Below are 27248 nucleotides of genomic sequence, written 5' to 3'. Positions count from 1 at the left end.
GGCATGACTGGTATTCTGGAAAAAGGTTATCTAAACAGTTGGGCAGGGTTGTATGTCCCTTGTGTGTATTTTTAGGAGAGGTTTGGGGGACAACACATGAAATTTGCAAACAGCCCTTGCAAGTAAATAAGTATTTATCTGTACCAGTTGGAATTATGACATAACTTCCTCCACTGCAGCCCCCAAAGAGAATGTTTTGGACAACATGTAAGCTGCTGTATTTGACTGAGACAAGGGAAAGAAGAATATGGCAATAGGATATGCCTGAACTATCAAACAAAAAAAGATTCATCTGGGTCTAAGAAGGACTCTCCAGTATGACGGGCAGTCAGTGTTTTAAACAAAGATGTTCTCTCACATATCCCTTTGTGGGAAGTTCCCATGAATGCCATACGTTTTACAAGTTAAATACTGCAGCCTAATTCCAGCACGCAGAGATCACTGTAGTGAAAGTGAAATAAAATAGATGGCCTTTTAAATATTTACCTCCCTGTGTGCATGTATGTCTGGGCACCTTGGCACCTGGATACCATGGTGACTGGTGCATTAAAAATACATAGCTACAGAGATTGTGTGTGTGTGTAATAAACTAGATATGCACACAAATGTGTACATACAAGATGGGCCTGAACAGTCTTGATGTGGTGCCATAGTATAAACTCTTCCTATGTTGCTAGAAGGGGGTCTTCTGTTGCTGTAGGTAACCTACCTCTCCGAGTGGCAGTAGCTAAGATGATGAAAGAATTCTTCCGTCAACCTAGCCACATCTTCAGCAGGGGTTAGAGGCTGGGATAACAACGGTGCTCAGGGGTGTGTGAATTTTTCACACCTTTCCCCCGCCACCCCCAGCAATATAACTAGGTCAATCTAAATTTTAAATGAAGAGCAGGGTTCAGGCAAACTGACTTTTGTTTCTCATCCTGCAGAGACGTCCACGTGGGCGGAGCCTTAGGCCCTTGTGGAGTCACCACTGACTTCAGTGGGATTTTGTCGGCAAACAAGTTTGCTCACGTGGAACCATTTGTGGGCCCTAGTGAGTAAAACTGAGTGAGGACTTTGGGATTCAGCACTATTTATATGGGGGTTAGGGGAGATCCTCAGATGGTGTAAACTGGTGTAGCTCCATTGAAGTCCATCCAGCTGAGGATTTGGCCCATTGTATGTATTGATAAAAACTCTCAATCAAAAGGCTACTATGTGAGGTAATTTAAAATCAAACAACAACAACAAAAAGTATCTGTGGCTGCTCTACAAGTTCCAGATACTTGTTGCCCTTCAGTCAGGGTTGCATTTTTTTTCTCTCTCTCTGTATAGCACCAGTTCAGGTGCGTTCACCCAGACGTAATTTGTGTACACTGAGTACAAGAGCAGCAGCATATACTGTGTAATGGATCTAATACAAACTTCTCTATCCAAATATACATATATCCACAAACGGCATAAATACTTTACCTGGGAGATTATTCACATGTGCAAAACGAAATAGATATTTTTTCCTGTGGTTTAATATGTTGTATTTGTTTTCATATTCTGGGCAAAAAATGTGTCACTGTCATCGCAGGAGAGACTTTGTTTCCTTTTTTCACCCTCCCGTGTTTGCTGAGCGCTATGTAAGCCCCTTGGTAAGCACTAGATTCATATGCATTGTAGTTATTGGGCAGCAGGGTTTCTTTGAATTTGCATTCATCCTGAAAAATTGCCTGGAGGAAAAACAAAAGGAACAAAGCAGTTGCCATAAATACTTTTAAAAGACCCAAGTGATTTTTCTTCTTCTTATTTGTGCAGCAGAAGAACCTGTTGTGGTATGCAACAGGTGGTGCCGTAGCGTCTGTGTCCAACAATAAAACTCCTTCAGCACTATTCAGTGTCAGATGCACGCTAATGCCATCTGTTCAGATAATGGACTATGTGCTTCTTGACCCCCATTAACAAGTTAATTCATACTAAATCAGGGATTTCTTAATTGTCTCTGTAAATCATTCTTTGCACCATTGTCACACTAATTTGCTGTATACATGACATGGATTTATTCCCCCCCCGCCCACCCCACAAAAAATTATTTGTCATTTATAGAGGAATAATGTTACCTGCCAGAAATCCTGCAACCCTTTTTCACATGAACAGTCCCACTGAGTGAGAACTATGTGGTTTAATAAGGGTTTTGCAGGATCAGATCCCAAATTGGTTCTAAATCCTTTTTTTTAAAATCTGATTTAAATTGTACAGGATCAAACACACCACCTAAGAGTTCTCAGTTATGAGAGTGCTTGTATGTTTTGCATGCTGGGTCACTTAAATCTGAGGAATTGGCTTCCATATATTTGCATGGGGAACTTTTTATTACTTCACATACTGTAATAAGTACACATGCAAACAGACATCAAAATGTTTGGTTGGCAAAAGCGGCTGCATTATTGTGTGAAAGGACAAACGAAAATGATTCCATGAGATCAAATGTCCTGTATATGTAATGCCACTAACACTGATGCTGTAATGTTTTCAGTTCATGCTTTTCTGATCAGATATTTTTGGAACAAATCTATCCAAAGTCTCACAGGTTTTAACCAAGGATGGTTTTGCAATGGAAAATATTCAACTATTATTGTTTTCTAAATTGTCTTTTAAAAGTTTTTTAGTGGGGTTGAATTGAAACAGTTTAAAAAAAGGGGGGGGGTAGGAGGGAAAAAGAGGCAGGACTCTGGGGCAGGCCTGATCCAGCAGTCTCTAAACAGGTCTCAATCCAGCACATGGTACTATTTGCATGCTTAAAGGTGTGTGTGTGTGTGTGTGTGTGTGTACGTACATTACTGCTTTGTGGCCTTGAGTTGTCCTATTGGGATTATTTGCATGTTTAAGAATCGTTCATGTCAGTAAAGGTTCCAGGATCTGGCCATCGTTTAATGTTTTATTTAAAGAACCAAAAAGTTTTCTTGAAGTGACAACTTTTTCCAAGGAAACAACTCAGTTGTTTGTGCACAAAAGAAATTTTCAGCAAACTCTATTCTTTATTTGGAGCTAGACCATTCATTAGAGCTGGATAGGGAAAAGGTTTTCCTGTCCCCTCCAAATTTTCCAGATATCAGAACAGTTTTCCCTCCTGGATCAGGACAAGTGGGTGAAGTTTGAAAAATATTCACAAACTGAAAATTAAAAGAAACACCTTTTGTTTGGGTCAGCTGAAATACTTTGTTTCCAATTTGATCCCTTTTTTTTTAAACTATAATTATCTTAAATTTCAAAACAAAAAATAGTTTAAGACAGGAAAACTGGAACACTGGATGTGAAAGTTAAACTGCATTCAGCAATCACTAACCCCTGTCACAACTCTTCGGCTGTTCAACCAATTATATAATGATGAACAATGTTGTTAGTGGCAATGAGTATTTTTTTTCCCCCTTTGGGCCTGATGCTATAAAGCAGGCTTCTGGGAGATTTCCTGATGTCCATGTGTCCCTCGGTATTTGTGGATTCTGGGACCAAACTTCCTGCTTATTCTGTGAGTCCAACCAGGTTTTCCCCATGTAAAAGAACTTTGAAAGCAACTCCAGTTGAGGAATCTCATGGGGTTTTTCTTACTCACCAGTGGTCCCCACCCTCTGCAATGGATTTTTGCCCAGGAAAATGTGTGCCCTCTCTCCTACCCTAACAGAACTCTTGACAAAACAAGGCTTACCTGTGCTAGAAAGGGTTTGCAAGACATGTAGACAGAAAAGTCATTTATTGATCATTGCCCCTTTTTTGACATATTCATATTTCTGAGGTGCCCCTTGTACAATCATGCTGAAATGCTTTACAGTAACCATCACGGACATCATGCCAGTTGCTGCACTGACTATCTTGGATGACAGTATGTCCAGAAGGCTCACTGCAATAATTGAAAGACTGTTTTCTCCACTTGTGATCTCAGTTTTTAAATGGAGGGAAAAAGATACCCAAGACTTCTTAATAATAGTGTCACGTCCAATGTTTAAGACTTGAAAAATAAACTTGCACTTGTACTCACCGTTCCATATAACCTCCCTTTGTTGTTCATTGCTACAAAGAGAGCACTTTTCACCCCAAACAGGCTAACAACACCTCGCTCCACAGTTGATATTTCTAAAAGACCTAAATAAACAGAAAAAAGTTTACTCTTATAATGCTCAGTCAAAGGAAATTAACAATATAATTATTAAAACCCTTATGAGAATGTCCTACAGAACTTAAAATCTTCCTATTATCCCTACTATGAAATTCCAAAAATATACAGGGTATCACATTCTTTATTAAATTCTGTAGGTTTTTAGAATAACATTTATAAAATCCTATTCACTTGCTATAGAATCCTGTTGGTTTCATCCCTGTTAAACTATAAAGTCCTATAGAATTTGGGAATAATTCCTAATTAGTTAATCATAGCCATTGACTATTCAATACTGTCATTCTTGCCACAAGAAATGGGGGGTTGCGTCATGAAACTCACCATAATCTTTTAGTTGCAAATGGTTTTGTAAATTGCACTTTACAAGAAATTCAAATAAATAGTTAAAAATACCTTTCTTTTAATCTTGCAGATTAAAAACAATGGCAATGCTAATAAATGTGGATTAGTTGTGCCCTTTCAAATCCTTCACGTCCTTAAACTGCTAGCAAACTGCTATTCAGAAGTCATGCTAATATGCTGAGTGAATTGAAAACCTCAAGATTCAAATACTGAGCAAAAATGCATGAGTGAAAAAATGCATCAGAAAAAAAGTTTGCAAACTGGTTAGTCTTTTCTACTCTGTAAAGTAAAGCAGAGTAAAAATAAGTTGGTATCTAATTTTGTCCAAGCATTCATGACATGTTTCAGCCTGGAGGTTTCTAGTGCTGATTGATCCTGGAGACTTTTAAAAGGCAACAGATGTAGTTTAGACTAAGAATATCAAGCAGTAACATTTGTGTCCTACGCAGGGTAATTACTAGAGATCACCGCAATTAAGTGACATCTATTCTATTTCATTTCTTGATGCAACTCACTGTATTGGTTTTCATTATGAACACCGCTTATCCTTCCATCTGGGAGGATTTGAAGGTGAAACCCGATGCCCACATTGCAGTAAAGCCTCCGCTGCCTCTTGATTCCTAGCAAATAGTCACTCTCCCAGTTCACATCTGATTTCTCTCCTGACATCCCAGCAATGGACCTGGACAACAGAGACTCCCATCCTCTCTCCAGCAATGTGCCATTAGTTCTGCTTACAACTGGATACGATGAAACAATCCCAGCCAGAAAACCCAAGAGAACAAAAGCAGGCAACGTCCAGTGAACGCTGGCTTCACAGGACATAGTGATGAGAAGTCTTTGTGCAATGGCCATCCGGTTCACCTCTCGGGCACGTGGTCAGAATTAATGGCCCTAAAAATACCGCCCTTCTTGTTTTTCTCCCTTCCGCATGGTGGCACAGGCTTATTTTTGGAAGGCAGATGAAGATTGCTGACATGAAACTAAAGCCTGAGAGCAGTTGGGTTGGGAACAGAGACAGGCCAGCAGAACTCTCACTGGTGGGGACCATGTTTTGTAGCTCCTGCTGTCTGGTGGGCAGCCTCAATATACTGGATTGACCTATCTTTATAGTTTGGAGGCTGTTCTACCCTGCAGCATCACTGTGACATCAACAGCTTGCCAAAGGTAAACTCACCATGGCTGTAACACTAACCTACTTTCTTCTCCTGGGCTGGCTGAGGTTGGACGAATGCTGTCATCCAATATATGAGGCAGGAATGAAGTTTCGTTGGATGGTCGGCAGGGGTTGCTGAATGCAAAGAGGACAAATTGGTTGGATAGTCAGATATCTTGCAGGCTTCCTTATTTAGAACAGAAGGTGCAAAAACAGTTGTGGACTAGGGAGTAACAGAAACCTTGCCAGCCACTTCCTCCGCAGGACATTCATTGAATTTACAATAGGATAGCTCAGGTAGATCAAGGCAACGTTTGGGAGAATAGGTAATAAATGGCTATGTTTGTATTTCTTTAAGCACCTAACAAATCCAAGGCACCTCACCCTGAATCATCTGAGTGCAAATAGCAGACCTGTGTCTGTAAGGCAACTTCCATTTGTGGGGGTGGATTTACTGCGACTCCCAGGTACGTCACTGAACGTCTCCGAGCCTCTGTTTTCTTGCCTCTAAAATGCAGAGAATGATATTTCCTTACCAAGCTCTATGTGCCCGTGGGATCTTAAAGTATGATTTGGATTTTGCTCATGGTGATTGTTCTCCCTATTTTATACAGGGGTAAAAATACAGACGCTGTGGGCTAAATCCTCAGGTGCTGCGGAGCAGCACTCAGTGCACTTGTTGGAGAAGGGGATGAGACATAAGTGGCTTTCCACCACCTTTCTGTCCCCTGCCCCCAGTTCTGGAGGCAGTCTGTGGCTGAACAGGCCCCTGCAACAAGCTAGAGAACCATCAGGGCATCTCCAACTTTCTCTGGCAAATAACTACCAAAGGGTCACTATGCTGGCAGAATCAGTGGAGTGCATTGCGCTCAAGCCCTAGCGCCCCCACCCACCCTGGAAGGCTCCCTGCCCAAGGGAAGAGGCTGTGCCAGGAGCAGATTGCACAGGACTGGTTATGCCAGCTGAGGATTCCCCTTCACTAAGGGAACCTTGAGGTGCTCCCTTAAAGCAGCTTTTAGTCCACTTTAAGCTTAAGAGGGGCTGAAGATCTGGTCCAGAAGGGCTAGGTCACTTGCCTGAATAAAGTGTTATGCAGGTAACTCCCCCCACCTCTCCTCCCACACTGAGTCGAGGGATGAAACTTACATGTACCCCAGCTGATGGGCAAGGCCTACTGCCTCTCAGTGCCCCCACTGCGGCTAAGGCAGGAATTGAAGTGTGGGCCCTGAACAACTCCTATATAGGGGTTTTTGGTCACTGGATTGTGCAGATTTCCTGGCATTAGTAAAATAGTCTAGAAAATTATAGCATCACAGAAAAGCATGACATTACAGCCTGACCGAACTTGTATAGAAAGGTAAACATTGGGACTGGTCAGGAAAATGCCAAGAAGTAGCTAAAGCAGCTAAACACTCTGTCTTCTGTAGAGGGTGCCTTTGACTCTGCTTTACTTCTAATCTTGCCTTGTGATGTCTCTCTTACTGGAGAAGGGGCTGTGATCTCAGGTGGTTTGCTAGACCGCAGTGAGAAGTTGAGTCTTGTACCCTGAGAAACTGGAGAGGAATTATACTCCTGTTGGGAGAGAAGCCACCAGAATAGCACTTAAATTCTACCGATACCAAGCTGGTGGAAAATTTACCTGAATCAGCCTTTACTTCCTTGAGATCTTAAGGCCCAAGACCAGTTGCCACTCTCCAACAATGGTCTTAGATGACAGTATTTCAGTACAATATTGGAAAATAAAGCATCTTTGGAACACAGCAATACAGATCCATTTTCAAGGTTGTCTAGGGAATTCAAGCAGCAGAGTGTAGTACTCTGATGCAGAATAAAGTTTTCAGAGCATTTCACTGACTTAGGCTGCTAAATCCCATTTTCAAAATGATTTAGGAGCCCGTTTCATTGAAAGTCCCTTATTATTGTGGGGCTTGGATGGAGCAAATTCCCAGTCACGTGCACAGGAAGAAAGCAGCACAGAAGCAGAGGCTGAGAAACTGAAATTGCTTGCCCAGCGCATGTGTGAAACCCAGATTGGTAGTAAAGACTGGGACAGAGAAGAAGAGAAGAAGTTACTGGATTGGGTACCTGAATGATACACCAGGGCAAGCAACTGCAATCCCAGGATAGCCTGCATACAGATGGAACTGCCCAGACAGGCAGCATTTGTGGTAGGGGAGTTGGCTACAGTGGGTTGGCTTCCAGCAGCAGGTGGAGATACCACCTCTCCCTGCTCGCTGAGGGAAGGAAGAGAAGGCACATGGAGAACCCAGCAATCGCGGATCCCAAAGGAAGCCAGAGAGGAGGGAGGAATAAGTTGACTCTACCACTGCAGGAGGGGACTACACACACTTCAAAAATTGCTTTGTGCTTGTCTTTGCTGACTTGAAGCAGTGCAAGTGTCAAACACAACAGCTTCCACACCAACAGCAGTGTTAGGAAACCTTTTACTCCTTATAGGCTGCCACAAAAGCTTTCATTCATATTTATGAAACACAGTTTACCGTTGTATTTCCCATACAACTATTAACCTCCAGGTTATGAGCCAAAATCCTAATCTCGGTTACCCTGGTATTGGCTTCTGTGGATTCACACAGAGGTGAGAGCAGAATTTAGCTCCGACATTTTATAGTTGCTGGGCAATACTCACCCCAGGTTTATACCAATTTAAATCCTGGCACAGGAACCTGGTGGCGGGAAGTCCTCCAGGAGAGAAAGTTGCTGTGGTGCAAGGCATCTGCAGCCTGGGAGCTGGGAGGCAAAGGCAGCTAATGCTGCCCGGGAAGGGGGCATAGCAAAGGCAGCTGATGCAAGGATTGATTCAGTGCTTCCTCTCAATGGTAACGGAGCTTGGATGACACCCAAAGGAGGATAGCAATGGAAATACTGAAGGGCGATTCTGTCGGCCAGTGCAAGGCTGTCAAAGGGAAGTGCATTTTACACAGCCTGTTGCATCTTTAGCGCATCTGGTCTGCTAACACACAACATACACACCCTCTCTCATATATACTTAGTACAGTAGGTCAGTGGCACAACTCAAATCTCCTGACTCCGCAGCTACAGCCCTGCTCAGTAACCCACACTGCCTCTCTACTCCTACATTTTGTCTCTTGGGTTTGCCCATTATGAAAGGATTTGTACAGTATGAGAACAAAACATTGACTGTTCCTCATTCCTACCCTCCTCCCCAAAAAAATCGAGACAGCAGCCAGCACCAGTAATTGCACCCACTCTGTGTAAGCACCCATCTGGCCAATGCTACCAAGCAGACAGGAGCTACTGAGTGACATGAAATAAGCTTAACTTGGATTGTTTTTTGATATGTCTCCACTTTCCAGTTGCAACAGGAACAATGGTGCTACTGGAAGAATCGTTGATAGAAAAAGCGTGAATCTAATGTCTTTGCTGAAAAATCTGGGTGCTCAGTTCCATAAACCAATCTCTAAAATTGGAAGCCAAATTTTTTAGATAGTCACTCACCTATCCGTGCTTAAGGAATGTCAGTATTTACCAAAAGCATCTCATACAATGGCTCATACAATGATACCAAAAGCATCTCATACAATGGCTATCCAACACCTGAGTGTTGGTTGCTCCTCTTTTTTGCAATATGACTGTGAGGGCATCTTCAAAACTTTTTGTCAGTTACTTGGGTAGGTAATTATTTTTGGCAGGTCAGGGCATTTTTGAATAATAGGGTTTTTTAAAGTATTTCCCCCTCCATTATCATCAGTCTTCATAATAAAGAGCAAGTAACTGGATTTTTGAGCCACAGCTGGCACATTTTCATGGCAATTTTGTAAGGCTCTGATAGGATACCCTTGGCCATTACCAAGAGATCTGCGATTATTTACCTTCCTCTTTCCTTTTAAAGGAACATGAAAGGGACCCAGGACAGTTGGTGGGAAATCAGATCTTCAGTGTAGAAGATGGCAAGATTTTGAAAATTTAGTGGTGATTGGACATTCCCATCACATCTGAAGAAGAAAGCCAGTCCCCACACAGTTATGCCAGCAGCTGTCAGGCTAGTGTGCCATATATTTGTCACAGTCATATTGGTGTCATGTACCATTAGTACATTATCTTGTAATGGACCACTTTTGTATGCGAGTACATGTAAATTTGGCTCTTTGCCTCACGTCTTTCCATTACTTGTTTAAATTTTTTCCTAACAACTTATTCTGTAGGTCCGTGTCTTTGTTCATATCATTTAGTAGAGGGTTGTGAATCCCAGAGAGATTGTGCTTTTTGCTACTAACTGGGATTTACAAAGTATTTGTAGAGTATCACTACCTGGTGCTGTTTTGCTTGTCTCATTCTTTGCCAAAAGAACAGTACCGAAGGCCAGAAGCTCAGAGAGATAATATGGGGGTGCCATAAAGTTGATCCCCTCATTTTAGTCTTGCCGTTTCCTACTGCTCTAACCCTTCTGCTATGCTAGTGAAATGCCTTTGTGTATTTAATAAGAGCTAAAGGGGAAGGGAATGTAGCAGGATGCCTGGCCGTGGTACTGTATCCAAGATACCTTAGTCACACTTATTGGTGAGTGGGAGTGAAACTCCTTATATCTCTGGTATTTAGGGAGCAGGAGTTGATCGTTAAGGAGAATGTTAGCAGTACAGTCTTGTTCTATTTGAACCCAAGTCTCAGGGGTTTTCAGCATATCATTAGACTGCTACTTTCAACTGAGCCACACAATATTAATCTTGGATATGAGGAAAAGCAAACCCACCTCACACTTTGGGTTTAACTAATATGGCTGGGAATTTCAAAGGTACCTAAGACTGTTCAACTCTCATCATATTCAGTAGGAGCTGGGAGCCAAATTTCCTCAGGCATCTTTGAAAACCCCAGCCTATCATGCCATTTGCCCACAGAGATGGGGGTGTATCATTCCATGTGAAATTGAGTAGTCTTTGAGTCATAGTGGGGATCTTCAACATGCTTTGCCTCTCCAAATTTAAAAGCGAGAAGGAGATTGCAGAACATTCCATGTCCAGCAACATGCTTTGGAAGTGCAGAAGTAAATGGGTTTACTAGTCAGTTACTTTGAAAATTCTGATGATGGGTCAACAGCGTTCAAAGGAGTAGTGCCTGGCTTGGAAGCTCTCTAATCTGTCCAGTAACGACATCTGTGAATATGTAAATCTTTTTTTCTGAACAAAATTTTAAGAATCCACTTTCTGAAGGGTGAAACGTACATTGCAAGAGTAAGCCTTATTCCTCTTCTACATGATTGGGCAGGCATGTGTTTTACCTTCTTATGCTGTGCTAGAGCGGGGAAATTGTCAGTTGCCAAAGGCCCTAAATTTGTACCTTTCCTTTTGTTTTGTGCTGCAGTGTTGGTTAGTAGAGGGGTGGACAATTTTAAAAGCACAGGAGGATTGCAGACTAGCTCAAGTGACCTACACCAAGGTTTCTTAAACATTGGGCTTCTTGTTATAGCTAATACATTTCTACGTTAAAAGCCCCAAATGAATGTTACCAGTGCAAGGGGAGCTATGGAGCGAAGATTTAACACCTTACATACGTGCCCTTGAGCCTGTGACAGAATGTATCTGAAGTGCTGGAGAGCTAGAACAGAATTAGGAACATAGCAAGGAACAGGAAAAACAAGACTCCCCAACCTTTCCCATTTCCGATGGCTTCTAACAAATATGAATAAGTCTCTGTTCCAGTTAGATTCCACCTGCTGGCCAAAAGTGTCGACTTCCCCATTTCTTTTTCTTACAGCAACCATGAAACTTCCACGTCCTTCTGATCTGACTCAGCAGGGCACAGCTCAGACTCATCCAGGTGCTTACACTGTCAAGGGCAGTGTCTGGATAACATCATGGCTCTTCCTTGGGTGTCTTTTTTTGTCATTCCCCCCCCGCCCCCCCACACAGTTTACACAGTGTGCTTATGCGTGAAAACAGTAACTCAACCCACCCCCTCAAAGAGAGCCTGAATAAACAGAGAGTCTGTAAAACATGTCCTAATGTTCAATATACATGGGTGAAGCAAATTCCAGACTGAAGGGACCACCAGTGAACATGCCCTGCTCCTAACCCCTAAGGATACAAATCTAGGGAGTGTCAGTTTGAGCTGTCCAGCTGATCCAAAACGTCAGATTAGCCCAAAGTTGGGGTCTGCCTTTTTTCTTTTACTTCAGTCTTTGTGTAAAACTCCTTACAATTCTTACTGATCAAATGGAATTGGAGCACAGTTAAGTGATTTACTGAATCTGGACCTACACGAGTAAGTGATGACTTCTGAGTCCCTTCTCAACAAGTTAGTAAATTATAATATAATCTCATTACTAGACAACTAGTAAACTTTAGGATATGATCTCAGACAGTTGTTTGGAAAAATGGCCAAAGACCATTTTCCTTCACCACCAGAATTACATCCAGTTAAACAGAAAAGGCATCAGCTGAATGACGACTTGACTCGGGGCTGCTTCAAAAGAGATCTATGTTTTTGTCAGCCCTGTGGGCTAAAACAAATAGCATGAGCTTTCAGAGGTGACGGCAGCAATTCAGCTGTTCTACTTGCTTCTCCTCTTCCTTTTGTGAGCAAGAGAACAGGAATAGTATATGATTCCTGGGCACCAGGACAAGAGATGTAACGAGCAGGGTAGAGGCTATCCTGAGGAATGTTAGGGGAGTTCAGGATTATAGACCTCCCATGGGAACCAGGGATATACAGGGGAGAGATTGGATAGAACCCCAATGTTGATTTCAGTGACCTGAGGAAATAAAGACAGGTTTCAGAGTAGCAGCCGTGTTAGTCTGTATCCGTAAAAAGAAAAGGAGGACTTGTGGCACCTTAGAGACTAACCAATTTATTTGAACATAAGCTTTCGTGAGCTTCAGCTCACTTCATTGGATGCATACAGTGGAAAATATAGTGGGGAGATTTTATATACACAGAGAACATGAAACAATGGGTTTTACCATACAGAGTGTAATAAGAGTGATCAAGAAAGGTGAGCTATTACCACCAGGAGAGCGGGGCTGGGGTGGGAGGACCTTTTGTAGTGATAATCAAGGTGGGCCATTTCCACCACTGTATGCATCCGATGAAGTGAGCTGTAGCTCACAAAAGCTTATGCTCTAATAAATTTGTTAGTCCCTAAGGTGCCACAAGTACTCCTGTTCTTTTTTCTGAGGAAATAAGTACAATTCGGACTGCTGCAGGTGGCCCTTGCTAGGATGTTTTAAGTGCCAAGCATGAATGAAGGAAGAGGAAGACTAATGCTAGTGATCAGCTCCTGGATAGGGCTGAGAGCACAGAGAAAAGCAGTTTGGATTGGCCCAGCACGAGGACAGATTCTGTGGTGAGAAGGCAACAGTTTGGATCAGATAGAACAAGTAGGTTATCATTCTCTTGGATTCAAAGGAGGCAGTTTGTTAATTGAAAGCTTCAAATTCACATAACTCCCACTGCTCTATATAGTCTATCAGACGATAACAGGGTTCAAAAAAGAACTAGATAAATTCATGGAGGATAGGTCCATCAACGACTATTAGCCAGGATGGACAGGGATGGTGTCCCTCTGTTTGTCAGAAGCTAGGAATGGGCAACAGGAGATGGATCACTTGAGGATTACCTGTTCTGTTCATTCCCTCTGGGGCACCTGGCATTGGCCACTGTCGGCAGACAGGATACTGGGCTAGATGGACCTTTGGTCTGACCCAGCCTCACCATTCTTCTGTTCTTATGCTCTGACACACACTTCCCAGAATGAAAAGAGAGAAGGTGGAGAGGTAGTGTGGTGGAGAGGTAGTGTAGCTGATGTCTAGAGAGTATAACTGAGACCAGCAGCAGCGATTCACATATGACATATCAGTATTGACCGTTAGTTAAGTACCATACATAAGAAGGGGGAAAGAGGTACTGGGGCACTATGTCACAAAATATTTGTAGCCACTGAGCTACAATCTGTTACTGAAGACAGTAGAAGTTAAACACTGTGGGTTAGGATACAATAACAAAGGAGTAACAGTAATAAGTATTTGGTACAGACCTCCCTACCCCAAGCACTGAAGAAGAGTCAGAATGAAAATATCCATGATTTATTATCAAGTTGCTAGAAATTGCAGGATTATTTCTCTTGGGGATTGTTCCTGATATCTGTGAGTAACAAAGGTAATACATCATGGAGGATAAAGGGGTTCTTCATTTAATCAGAGGACAACTTTGACACAGAAAATAAAGATTACCCAGAGGAGAAATTACCTTTGCATCTACATCTTATCAAAAGCAAGCAGCAAATTAACTGAGAACTCAAAAGACGAATAGGTAAGGTGGGTGCACATACCCACAGGCTCTTCAATTCAGTATTCTAAAGAATGGGTCCCTAGAATGCAGCAGCAGTGGGCTATTGCATTTTGAGAAAGCAGATTTGTGGGAATTAAGAAACATGATCCTGTTGTGATAAGAGGAAGTATTAAATTGCATGAACCTGGAAGGAGCTAGGAATGGGAGATTCCATTGTTGAAGAAAACTGCACACTAGAAGTGGCTAGTGCAGTTTCACAAGGGATTGGCTCAAAGATCAAAGAATAAGAAAAACCCTGTAAGGGAAATGGAGAACTAGGGCAGGAATAAAGCAAAAATGTACAGTCATTTAAAGTTTACAGAAGAAAGGTAAGGGCAGGTCAAAAGCAGAATGAGCTAACAATAGCCGAAGAGTAGGGGGAAAGGATTTTTTCAAATACGATAAGGAGAGAACAATTAATCCTGGACATAAGGTGGGAACTAAATAGATCTACAAAATGATGCAGAGGAAAGATCAGAGCAGGCAGAAGGCAAAACAAACTCTCACAAATTATAAGGGTTATAGGTGACTTAAAAAAATAAAGATTGTGGATCAAAGATATGTTCAAGTTAGTACAATACCTAAGGCCCCAGTTCAGCAGGGTGCTTAAGCATGTGATGAGTTCTCCTGAACTCAGCTAATGCTTTGTAATTTTTTTTATTTATTTTTTGGAGTGGGAGTAATCGCGCGTTACAGTTCAGGGCAACTGTATCTGTATTCCCCTTCATAGTCCAGCAAGGGCACCCACGCGAAGGCTTCCAGCTCCCCTGGCTGTGACTTCTCTTAGCTGGAGACCTGTTTCCCTGCTTCCTGACCAGGGCATTTCCAGGCTGCACAACTCCCTGATTATACTGTGAATTCACCAGCATAGTCTGCCTGGCTTTCTCCTTAGAGATAGTTAACAGTGCAGTTGCCACTGTTATAAACCAAAAACACTTTCTGTGTAAGCATATTTATTCTTAAGGTTTAAGCATTACAGAGAAACCATTAAAAGAATCTAGACACCTACTAATAAGCTTACCAGAGATCATCCCCCCAAAAACTATCTCCAGCATGGGCTCTAGCACAAATGCTTGCAAGTTCATAACAGCCTCAGTTCTGAACTAACAGAGTCATGAAAAGTTTAGTCCCTCCTTTATACAGTTTAGGGGTCTTTGATCTGGAGTTTCCAGGAGGAGGTAATCAGTAGGGTTTTTTCCATAAGGCATAGCTTCAAAAGGCCTCCTAAGTACCTCCTAGGAAACACAATTCACATGTATTGTCCCAGACAGTTCTTTGAAATTCCTAACATTTCCCCACAGGTTTAAATTAGTGAGCCTCCTAGAAAAGTCACATACAATCTTACAATAACCCAGAAACAATTGCATTTTAATACAGGTTTCAGGGTAGCAGCCGTGTTAGTCTGTATTCGCAAAAAGAAAAGGAGTACTTGTGGCACCTTAGAGACTAACCAATTTATTTGAGCATAAGCTTTCGTGAGCTACAGCTCGCTTCATCGGATGCATAAAGTGGAAAGTACAGTGAGGAGATTTTATATACACACAGACCATGAAAAAATACACATTGTAAGAAGAGTGATCACTTAAGATGAGCTATTACCAGCAGGAGAGTGGGGTGGGGGGAGAGAAAACCTTTTGAAGTGATAACCAAGGTGGGCCATTTCCAGCACATTTCTAGGAGGTAACAAGAACGTCTGAGGAACAGTGCCCTGAATAGATACATGGACACAGTTGGCAACGGGCTTTGTTGCAAGGATAGGTTCCTGGGTTAGTGGTTCTGTTGTGTGGTATGTGGTTGCTGGTGAGTATTTGCTTCAGGTTGCGGGGCTTTCTGTAGGCAAGGACTGGCCTATCTCCCAGGATTTGTGAGAGTGTTGGGTTATCCTTCAGGATAGGTTGTAGATCCTTAATAATGCTGTCATAAATATAAAGGGAAGGGTAAACCCCTTTGAAATCCCTCCTGGCCAGGGGAAAGCTCCTCTCACCTGTAAAGGGTTAAGAAGCTAAAGGTAACCTCGCTGGCACCTGACCAAAATGACCAATGAGGAGACAAGATACTTTCAAAAGCTGGGAGGAGGGAGAGAAACAAAGGGTCTGTGTCTGTCTGTATGCTGGTTTCTGCCAGGGATAGACCAGGAATGGAGCCTTAGAACTTTTAGTAAGTAATCTAGCTAGGTATGTGTTAGATTATGATTTCTTTAAATGGCTGAGAAAAGAATTGTGCTGAATAGAATAACTATTTCTGTCTGTGTATCTTTTTTGTAACTTAAGGTTTGCCTAGAGGGGTTCTCTATGTTTTTGAATCTAATTACCCTGTAAGATATCTACCATCCTGATTTTACAGGGGGGATTTCTTTATTTCTATTTACTTCTATTTTTTTATTAAAAGTCTTCTTGTAAAACACTGAATGCTTTTTCATTGTTCTCAGATCCAAGGGTTTGGGTCTGTGGTCACCTATGCAAATTGGTGAGGCTTTTTATCCAACATTTCCCAGGAAAGGGGGGGTGCAAGTGTTGGCAGGATTGTTCATTGTTCTTAAGATCCAAGGGTCTGGGTCTGTAGTCACCTAGGCAAATTGGTGAGGCTTTTTACCAAACCTTGTCCAGGAAATGGGGTGCAAGGTTTTGGGAAGTATTTTTGGGGGAAGGACACGTCCAAACAGCTCTTCCCCAGTAACCAGTATTAGTTTGGTGGTGGTAGCGGCCAGTCCAAGGACAACGGGTGTAATATTTTGTACCTTGGGGAAGTTTTGACCTAAGCTGGTAAAGATAAGTTTAGGAGGTTTTTCATGCAGGTCCCCACATCTGTACCCTAGAGTTCAGAGTGGGGGAGGAACCTTGACAAATGCGTTGGAGGGGTTTTAGTTGGGGGCTGAAGGTGACGGCTAGTGGCGTTCTGTTATTTTCTTTGTTAGGCCTGTCCTGTAGTAGGTGACTTCTGGGAACTCTTCTGGCTCTATCAATCTGTTTCTTCACTTCCTCAGGTGGGTATTGTAGTTGTAAGAATGCTTGATAGAGATCTTGTAGGTGTTTGTCTCTGTCTGAGGGGTTGGAGCAAATGCGGTTGTATCGCAGAGCTTGGCTGTAGACGATGGATCGTGTGGTGTGGTCAGGGTGAAAGCTGGAGGCATGTAGGTAGGAATAGCGGTCAGTAGGTTCCGGTATAGGGTGGTGTTTATGTGACCATTGTTTATTAGCACCGTAGTGTCCAGGAAGTGGATCTCTTGTGTGGACTGGACCAGGCTGAGGTTGATGGTGGGATGGAAATTGTTGAATTGGAATTCATTTGCAAATTGAATACAATTAACTTAGGCTTGAATAGAGACTGGGAGTGGCTAAGTCATTATGGAAGGTAACCTATTTCCCCTTGTTTTTTCCTAATCTCCCCCCCCCCCCAGACGTTCTTGTTAAACCCTGGATTTGTGCTGGAAATGGCCCACCTTGATTATCATACACATTGCAAGGAGAGTGGTCACTTTAGATAAGCTATTACTAGCAGGAGAGTGGGTTTGTGTGGGGCGGGAGGGGTGAGAGAACCTGGATTTGTGCTGGAAATGGCCCAACTTGATTATCATACACATTGTAAGGAGAGTGATCACTTTAGATAAGCTATTGCCAGCAGGAGAGTGGGGTGGGGGGAGGTATTTTTTCATGCTTTGTGTGTATAAAAGATCTTCTACACTTTCCACAGTATGCATCCGATGAAGTGAGCTGTAGCTCACGAAAGCTTATGCTCAAATAAATTGGTTAGTCTCTAAGGTGCCACAAGTCCTCCTTTTCTTTTTGAGAATGGATGTGTTTATCTAAATGCCTGCGGAAGTATGGAAGAGGGACTGATGGGCTAGTAAAAAAAAAAAAAAAGAGCTCATTCCTGCAAGGTGCTGAGAACATGTCTCTAATTAGCTTTGGCCCTGATTCAGCAAAGCACATAAGCATGGACTTTAATGGGATTTAACTATGCGCTTAAAGTTAAGTCTGCTCTCAAACGCTTTGCTAAATTGGAGCCTTTAATGGGAACTAAGGGAATTGGGCACTTTGCCAGGTAATGCTCCAAAATAGCAATGTTTTACATTTGCAATTTCTTTAGCACCTTTCATTGGTTAGTTTCTAAGGTGCCACAAGTCCTCCTTTTCTTTTTTCATCCCAGGATGAGTCGCAAACTCTACACACATCTCTGTCCAAAACACTAGGGTTACAGAGCCTTTGCTCAAGTGAAAACTCAAGTGTCTGGAAATGCCAAAGTTAAAGCTACTTGTGCAATAAAACTACTGTACCAGGATGTTGCAGGAGTGGATCTAAGGCAGCAGAAAAATAAATGTCTAGCATCAGATTTGGATGGCATGTGAGGAGGTTAAGGCTGTATTGCAGCACAGACACACAAATGGGCAGATTTCAAGTTGCAAGTTTAACTGGAGCATTTGCTGACTTTAATTATTAATGATTTGTTTTATTGTAGTGCCTAGGAGCCCTCGTCAGTGACCAGGAGCCCATTGTGATAGCCGCTGTACGAACACCGAACGGAAAGAGACTCTTTTCCCCAAAGAGGTAAGTATATACAATCTAAGTATAAGACAAGAGATAACCGATGGATACAGGCAGGCTGGGAAGTACAAGGATGCAATGAGAGACTATTGGCCAGAACAATAGGCAGTGATCTCAGCCTAGCCGTTGTCATGGTTTTTTTTTGCAGGCATCATGGCAAAGGTTTTGAGGACGGTTTTAAACGTGGATAATGAGTTCGTTTTTCAGAGCTTACCCATGCAACCTTAACATTCCGCTATTTTTTCACTCTTCTCACATGTCAAGAAACTGGAATCAGCAAGTAAAGTTAGTGTCTCGCCAGCCCGCCACTATTGCACTGTGTGAAGTGAAAAAGGTGCTCAGTAATTGTAGGATCCGGCTCCATGATAACTGGCTAGAAGCATATAAGAAGAGGGGAGGAATTGTTTATACATAGGAGTCGTGGGATGAAATTGTGTGAAAGGAAATTTAGGCTGCACATCAAACAAGACAATTAGATTGTGTAGATTACTCCAGCTTTGAAGCTTTGCCACTGGGGTTATTGAAAATTAGACTAGGCAACACTGAATTGGGCCAATAAAACAGACCAATATCACAGTGGTGGGAGGATATGACACAACTATTTAATATGTCCATCCCTTCCCAAATATCCATTATTTATAGCATCACATTATTGCCACTATGCAAATTATTCTTAATTGTGGTTCTGTGATATTTGGTTATCCCACCTGGTACAAATAGCAAGGAAACTAACACATTAAACTAATGCTGAGCAATGCATTCACATGGAACAAAAGCTAAATAAAAAGACAAAAAGGGTTGTTGATTTTAACCTATTGCTATAAACTTCTTGACCTGAACTGATGCATGATTTTGTGTTGCTACCAGCTGTATTATACAATTAAGCTCTCTGCTAATTACTCCAAATGAAAGCGCAAAAGCAAGGAGAGGTGACCAAACCCAGAGCAGCTAATCTTGTCAACTGGATCAACTGCAGTGGATAGAGGGTAAAATTTTCAAAAGCCCCTCGGTGAATTAGGAGCCTATGTCCCATTTTCAGAAGTGACTTAGGTACTTTAGGTTTCAGAGTAGCAGCCGTGTTAGTCTGTATTTGCAAAAAGAAAAGGAGTACTTGTGGCACCTTAGAGACTAACCAATTTATTTGAGCATGAGCTTTCGTGAGCTTATCTGATGAAGTGAGCTGTAGCTCACGAAAGCTTATGTTCAAATAAATTTGTTAGTCTCTAAGGTGCCACAAGTCCTCCTTTTCTTTTTAGGTACTTTAGAGTCTAAATACTATTGACTTTCAGTTAAATGTAGGCACCCATTCTGAAAATGGGACATGGGCTCCTAAATCACTTAGGGGCTTTTGAAAGTTTTCCCTGAAAAATCAGAATCATTGTTACTCAGTTCAACTAAAGAGCCAGATGAGTAAGTCTTGGTGGCTCATGACTGCCTTCCTGCTCCTGCTTGCAATGAAATTACTATTTCAGATGCTTATACTGACATGACAGCAGCAAATCTAAATGGAAAAGAAACACATTGTGCTAACAGCTACAGCCACTTTGCTCTTTCCTCCCCAGCAGCCATAGCATAAGACATTTGTTGTGATGGCTTTTAGCATATGCAAGATCAAGATCAGATTCCTAAAATATTCTGAAAACCAGTAATAGCCTCAACGCTGACTGTGGTTAAATATAAAACTTAAGTAATTCATTCTATTAAAAAGTCAGTGTCTTATTTTTATCAAGTGATGTTATGAGGGCATGTTCTAAATCAGCTGAAAGCCCTTGAAGCCTTAGGAACTCCTTGTGTGTAATTCTGAAAGGCCTAATTGAGTTAACAACTGGCTCAGCTTTTTTGCTTATTTTATTAGCACAGAATTCTCCTTCTGACACTGAACGCTTCTGATCATGTCTAGGAGATTACGCGTTTAAAGAAGTGACAGAAAATAATAGTTCTAAGGGCTACATAATATTACGTTACTTTCCTTGAGCAATCAATATCCAAATTCAGGCAGGGCTACATTCTGGCAGACATGTATGAGTACTCAAGGGAAGAGTGCAAAGAGGCTCTTTGCACCCTGTACACAGGCTGTCTGAGTAGGAAGTGCAAGGTATGCTGAAAAATGATGACAGAGCTCCTGCCCTGATGTGTGCTCTGCTGTAACTCCTAGAGACATTCTGGCTGAGCACTGCTGCTACCCTCTCTTTGATCTTTCCAATGTACCCTCAGTGTGATCAGGGGTTAGGGCATGGCACAGCAGCTTTGGGTGTTCTATTCCTGGCTCTGCTGCTAACTAGCTATGTGACCTTAACCTCTCTGGGTCTCAGTTTCCCTATGTCTAAAAGAGGGTCAGTGATACTGCCCTATCTTGCATTGTAGAGCACTTTGAGATCTATGGGTGGAATTTGCTGTATAAGGGCTAAGAAATATTATCACCTCTCTATTTTATGCATTTATAAGGCACCTACCATCTTGGTATCTGTCATCCCTACTCTTTGGGTGTGGTTTACTTACTATGGTGTCTGTTGCACACTCCTCCATGCAGATAGGCCCAGTTCATGGCTGCTGCACTAATGACGAAATGCAGTTATTCCAAGTATCTTCTAGACAGAATGCATATTCCATGTGGGATTAAAGAATAGTTTGTCTGATGCTCGTAAAGCGGGTGGTATGGAGCAGGGTCAAGGTAAGCATGTGGCAGAGCACTGAAACTCCCTTTTTGATCAGCTACGTAGTGACCATATGTTCACAGCCGGAATGTGCACTGAACTTTCTTCAGTAGGGTCTCAACACTGACCTTTTGCTGCATTCCCCTACAGCAGTAAAATGGTTACACATAAGTAAACTGACATCTACCATATGCAATCCCAGCTGTCCTTTCCAGTCTGCCATTTTCCTTTCTTTGCAAAATTCAATGGAAGGGAAACATGCTGCAATTAATAACTTTTCATAAGCATTAATAAAAATAAAGGCATGAAAAATGATCATGCTTCTGGCAGAATAAGTCCATACTGGTGACCGGCTGGACATAGAAATGCATGTTGATCAATCCTGAAAGCAATTTCTGACCATCTGTTGCTATTTTCTGTACTGTGCTTCTCTTTGCGCGGTGACACAGAAATATTTAACTCGCTCCTGTGTGGTTCTTGCTGAGGTTTGTGAATTACTTCATCCCTAGTTTTCATAGTTTGCTTTGCACTTTTTATATTGTCTTTGCTCTTGCTCTGTTTTTATTTTTCTGTGTGGTTGGCTAGTCTGGTTTGTATATGATTCCACTATCAAAATATGATGGTTATGCAATAGGCAATTATTCTCTTACAATCCTGCAAGCCCTTGCTTCCGGGCACAGTGTTTACTACAGAGAGTAGTTCTACTGCAGGTCAACTCATAGGACTACTCGTGAAAGCAAGGACTCCAACTGGTGGTCAGCGCTACATGTGGTAATAGCAGAGCTGTGCCCCTAGATTATTACATTACACACTAGTGGCCAAGAATTTCAAAATGACTAGTGATTTTTGGGTGTCCCACTTCAGACCCATTAAAAATGGGCTTGATTTTCAGAAAGTGCTTAGTATCCATTATCTGAAAACCAAGCTGCTCAAGGTGCCTCAAGTTGGGTATTCAAAAATCACCAGTCCCTTTTGGAAATCTTGGCACAGAGTATGGCGTTTTCATTTAGATATGCAGACTGAGATTTCTGGAGCCAGGAGGGGAGACTGACACCCAGTCCCCATTCATTTCAATGGGAATTAGGCAGCCCAAACTCTTAGGCTGCTTTGAAAATCTGACCCATAGCACCTTGGTGCTAACATGCTATATTGTGCTGCAAGCATTTTTTCTCTCTAAAAATGCAACAGATATGTAATTGCTGTGCGTTTATGCATCTGCTGCACTTCCATTGACCTCCATCAAAACACTGCTGTCTTTTGGAAGACATGCAAAACCAAGGTCCTGAGCATGAGTAGTCATAAACTATCGCATGGTATTTTGCATAAGAACTAGGGGTATTAGCCCGTGTTTTGGCCAAATTAAAACTCCCAACTGCATTCTATCTCATTAAATTCCCTTACCAACTTCTATTGCTTGTGATATTATGCACTGATGGTATCTTCACTGCAGAGCGAACTCAAGTGATTGACACCTGGGTTAGCCTCACCCAGGTGTGAGCAGCCATGGTGAAAAACCATACCCAAGTTACCGCGCCCTCACTGGTGCTGCATGCAGCTGTGTGTCTTGCTCGGACTTCTAGGGGCACATCCCAGGGGGTTTTGTGCTGCACTAAGATGAGCTGTTTTTTATCATTCTTTCCTGGTGAATTGTGGGAGAACTTTTCTGTTCACCTGGGCACACAGGGAATTGTGGGAAGACACGGGAGGACCATAAGCAGCACTCAAGTGATTTAACCTGTATCCTCACTGTGAAATGGGTTGGTTACCCGCCCACGTGAAGGCCTTACCTAGGCTTTACCCTATAACCCCAGTGAGGCCAGCTAGTTCTGATTGAAACCACCAGCAAACCCAGGTGAGAGGGTTTTATGGGCGGTCAGGAGCTGGGTTAAAGGCAACTCCCAAGTAAGAGCATGGGTCAACTCTGCAGTGAACGCAAGCCCTTACTGTTTGGAGGCCTGATTCAGGAAGGTGCTTAAAAATGTGCCTAGCTTTCATCTTAGGACAACTCATGTGCTTACAGTTAGGTATGTGCTTCAGTGCTTTCCTAAAGTGGGGCCCTAAACAGTTTTGTGGTGTTGCAGTAAGAAATCGACTCTCTTGTTCCACCCCAGAGATGGATGCATTTCAGTGCTGGCTGAAGTGATTTCTATATACAGTTGGTCAGATTTATCAGTGGTAAGACAGGAGTATAAGTTATTGCTCATTGTGATAAGGTGTCTGATCCCTTTTGAGACCCTCGGCTGAAAGATGGCATAGGATTGCAAAACATTATCATTCTATTTTTTGTAAAATAGGGATTGGACAGATCAGAGAATGTTTTAGTTGGTTTAAACAAAAACAATCACGTACTCCTTTTTACCAAATCTCTTTTCAGAATAGAACCAGGCTTCAAATCTGGGATGATTGTTCTACATATTCCAGTATATTTTTAAATTGAATTTTAGTTTTAAATCCCGTTGCAGTTGTCAAAAACTTGTTGACAGCTCCCTTTTTCAAATAAATGTTATTTTATATACTATTTATGTAGAACTTTGATAATTTTCTGTTAGGTATACCCTTTCTATTTAACATCCTACTCAGTGTGTGAAATCTATCAGCTCTTCAGTTGATGTAAATCATATAGTTTAATTGAATTAAATGGAACTACATCAATTTATCGCAGCTGAGGATCTGGTCCACTGTGGCTATTCCTCCCACACTGACAGAATTACCTTATCGTAAAATCAAAGGTAACCTGTTTTCTAAAAAACTGCTGTTTTGCCATCTCTCACAATTTTATTACCAGCCTTGCAATATTTGGTGTCTTCCTTAAAGTCTTGGCTCATAGAGTCATGCCATTACTTGAGAATCTCTCCTGTCATGTCAAAAAGAAAGTAAATTTCTAGCCCTCAGGCTTGTGGAGAAAAGCTTGAAATCATGAATTTTAAAGTCTGAAAAAACAAAAGGCAAATAAAAAGAACCCAACTTTATTATTTTTAAAATCTCGTGATTTTAAAGTCAATCTCATGATTTTTGGAGCCTGACTCATGATTTCTGAACACTTGGAGTGGAACAATTCGGAGACAGAATTGTTAACATACTGGGAACAATTTAAAGAGCCACATTCAGCTCACATTTGCCTAAATAATTAGGTTTTGTGCAACAAACTTCCATAATTAAAAAAAATCATCCAAATGGAACAGCATTTTAAAATAAACAAACATTCCCCCTGTAGTGTTTGCAAACCAAATGTTGATGCATGAAAATCTGAAAATTAAATGGACTAGAAACTCACTATTAAAAGTAAAACCTATTTTCATTGTCCAAGCTGGGGGGGGGGAATGCAAAAGGTAAACAAAGAGCATCAATGATGCTTAATTTTAATTGCTTTTCCCATTAATAACCTTAATGAGTTCTTTAGAATATAAATAATTTGTTTTCATTTTTTTAAAAACTGACTTCTAAACATACTGTGTCCCTTTAATTATGGACTTGAGAGATATATATCTAACCTTAGGCACAATTGTTATTACTGTACCGCTAAGATTAATACTCCAACTAGGGCGCTCCAGCTTCTGCACTAGACAGTATCTGATTCAGTTTAGTTTGATTTTTTTTTTAATTGAATCTTATTTATCCACTTCAGAGCTTTCTCATCTTTCTATTTAGGTCCAAATCCTGTAAAAACTTAAGAAACTGAGTAACTTTATCAAAGTGAGTAGTCCCATAGAAAGCTACTCTCATATGCCTTTGCAGGATTGGGGCTTTTGGGAATATATACTTTATCAGGGATGGGGTGTGATCGATAAGGTCTTCGGAAATCCAGCTTCCCAATGCTAATATAAGCCCATGGCATAAATAGTAATGCTGGGCACATATATAGCACTTTTCATCCAATGATCTCAAAGCATTTTGCAAACATGACTATCATTACCTTTATTTTGCAAATGAGGAAACAGATGTGCAGAGAGAGGATTTTTCCCAAGATCATATAGGCCACTGACAGCAACAGGAATTAAACCCAGACCTTCTGACTCCCTAGTCACTGAACCATGCTGCTAAATGCATTGTGTTGAGGTGGGAGTTGCAGAGATTTGATAATCCCTACATATTTTACACACATTTGTTTTCTTATTTAAACTTCACATATCCCAAGATAAACACCATGAGCGAAATCCTGGCTCTACTGAAGTCAATGGCAAAGCTCCCATTGACTTCAATAGGGCCAGAATTACACCCTACATCTGTTTAAACCACACAGCTCTGAACATGGCTTAGCTGTGTAATTGAGGGCAGGAGTCCGACTGTGAAGTGAAGTCAGCCCGTTCGCTGGCATCCAGCAGAAATGCATTGCGTGAGCGGTTTTGTGCCTGGGCTTTTCAGGCTCTCCACTCTAGGAGGATTCAGAGTAGCAGCCGTGTTAGTCTGTATCCGCAAAAAGAAAAGGAGTACTTGTGGCACCTTAGACTAACAAATTTATTTGAGCATGAGCTTTCGAGCTACAGCTCAATTCACTGGATGCATGCAGTGGAAAATACAGTGGGGAGATTTTATATACACAGAGAACATGAAACAATGGGGGGCTGCCCAGTTATGTTCTTTATAGGACAAACTGGGGGGAATGTTAAAATATGCAGACTTCCTAGAAACAGTCTGAAAAGGTCCCACTCTGTTGAGAGTGCTCATTCATTCCACGTTAAGTAAAGGTTGCTCAAAAAATTGCTCTCGATACTTGTTTAAATCATTCTCTTGAAAGAATGTTTCATTACTATCTGAATCACTCAGTAAAACAGCTGACGATTTTCTTTTTTCCCCCCACATGTATCTAGTTTGGAGAAAAAAAATCTGTTAGGAGTTACATTTAGCTAGATTTTATACTAGTGTATATGACAGAGACCTTAAGGTAGTTTTAGAGTCCTGTAGCTCAAGTAGTAGCAGATTCAAGAAGATTCTAAGTTCAAACCCTGATACTGATGCATGATGGGGGAAGGAGGGATTATTACAGTTGCACAGAATAGAATTTATTTAATGGTCTATTTGGTGGCCTCGCAGTTGGGCTCTTGCTTAGTGTCAGAGATGCCATGCTCAAATCCCAGGTCAACCCTGGCTCTGGAAGTGAAAATCATGGCACCTTTAATTTTGATCTTTTTGGCCTTAAAATCTGTGAAAAACAGAGTTCTTGCTGAAAACACCAGCTTTCTTGTATGCACTGTTGTATTTATTTATTTGGCAGTAGTACCCAAGTGTGCTATAATAATGACAATTATTATTCATTATTGTGGTAGAACCTCAAAGCCACAATTAGGGACTGGGGGCTCAGTTGTGAAACGTGCTGTACAATCTATAACCAAAAGACAAATCTTCCCCTGAAGAATTTTAACATTCCCTCCAGTTTGCCCTATAAAGAGCATCGCTGGGCAGCGACCCATTGTTTCATGTTCTCTGTGTATAGAAAATCTCCCCACTGTATTTCTACAAAAGGGGGGCGGGGGCGGGCTGACAAAGCTAGGGAGACAGCACACAGGCTAAGTCTGATGATTGTCAGTACTGTGTTTGGGGTCTTTTTTTATTGTATGATAAATATAGGTTATTTCCAACTGCCTTTTACCTAGCTGTGTTAAGTTCCTTTTATATACATATTTAAAAAATGCTCCGTTTACTGTATCTCTGCAGTAGACACACACAAATGTGGATTCAAAGCTCACCGCACATCAGAATACAGCTGGAAGCGTCATACCCACATAGATGAAGGCTGAGAGTGAAGAATGGCTAGAATGGGTAAGTATTTAAGTAGGAGCTCTTCAGGAATGATGGAGGTGCCTCAGGAAATAGTCTGGGTTCAGTAGGTGGCACTTTCACCTCCAAGGCCATATGTAGGCTGGCAAAGATGGGGCGTACTATTCACTACTAGTGCTAGAAACCCTAGCAGCTCAAATACTGGCAGGGCTGATGCAAGAGATCCTGACCACGTTTGATTATTAAAGTTCCCATGGCCCTCTTTGCAACTATGTCGGTGTTGTGGGGAAACTCTAGGCAGAGTCAATGCCAACTTGAAATCCTCTCCTAATGTGAACTGGGTACTGAGTATTCTTCTCCTGGCACCTGATCCAAAGCCCCCTGGAGTCAGTGGGAGT

At 41.8% G+C, this 27248-nt stretch overlaps 1 protein-coding gene across 1 annotated transcript; it reads right to left on the bottom strand.

Annotated features, from left to right (window-relative positions):
• Nucleotides 1-1523: 1523 nt before the first annotated feature.
• On the bottom strand, nucleotides 1524-5353 carry FGF6 (fibroblast growth factor 6; the record flags this gene model as incomplete). The annotated part of the gene is made up of 3 exons (XM_084617550.1): nucleotides 4999-5353; nucleotides 4004-4107; nucleotides 1524-1700 (listed from the first exon to the last, which is right to left on the bottom strand). The coding sequence occupies exons 1-3, from the start codon at nucleotides 5336-5338 to the stop codon at nucleotides 1524-1526; spliced, it is 621 nt and encodes a 206-aa protein (XP_084473676.1). The 5' UTR covers nucleotides 5339-5353.
• Between the last annotated feature and the right edge of the window lie 21895 nt (nucleotides 5354-27248).

The sequence above is a fragment of the Lepidochelys olivacea genome (genome assembly GCF_965140295.1).
Source record: "Lepidochelys olivacea isolate rLepOli2 genome assembly, chromosome: 1".
Lineage (NCBI taxonomy): Eukaryota > Metazoa > Chordata > Testudines > Cheloniidae > Lepidochelys > Lepidochelys olivacea.
Note: the sequence above shows the minus strand (reverse complement) of the source record. Positions and strands in the feature narration are given on the sequence as shown.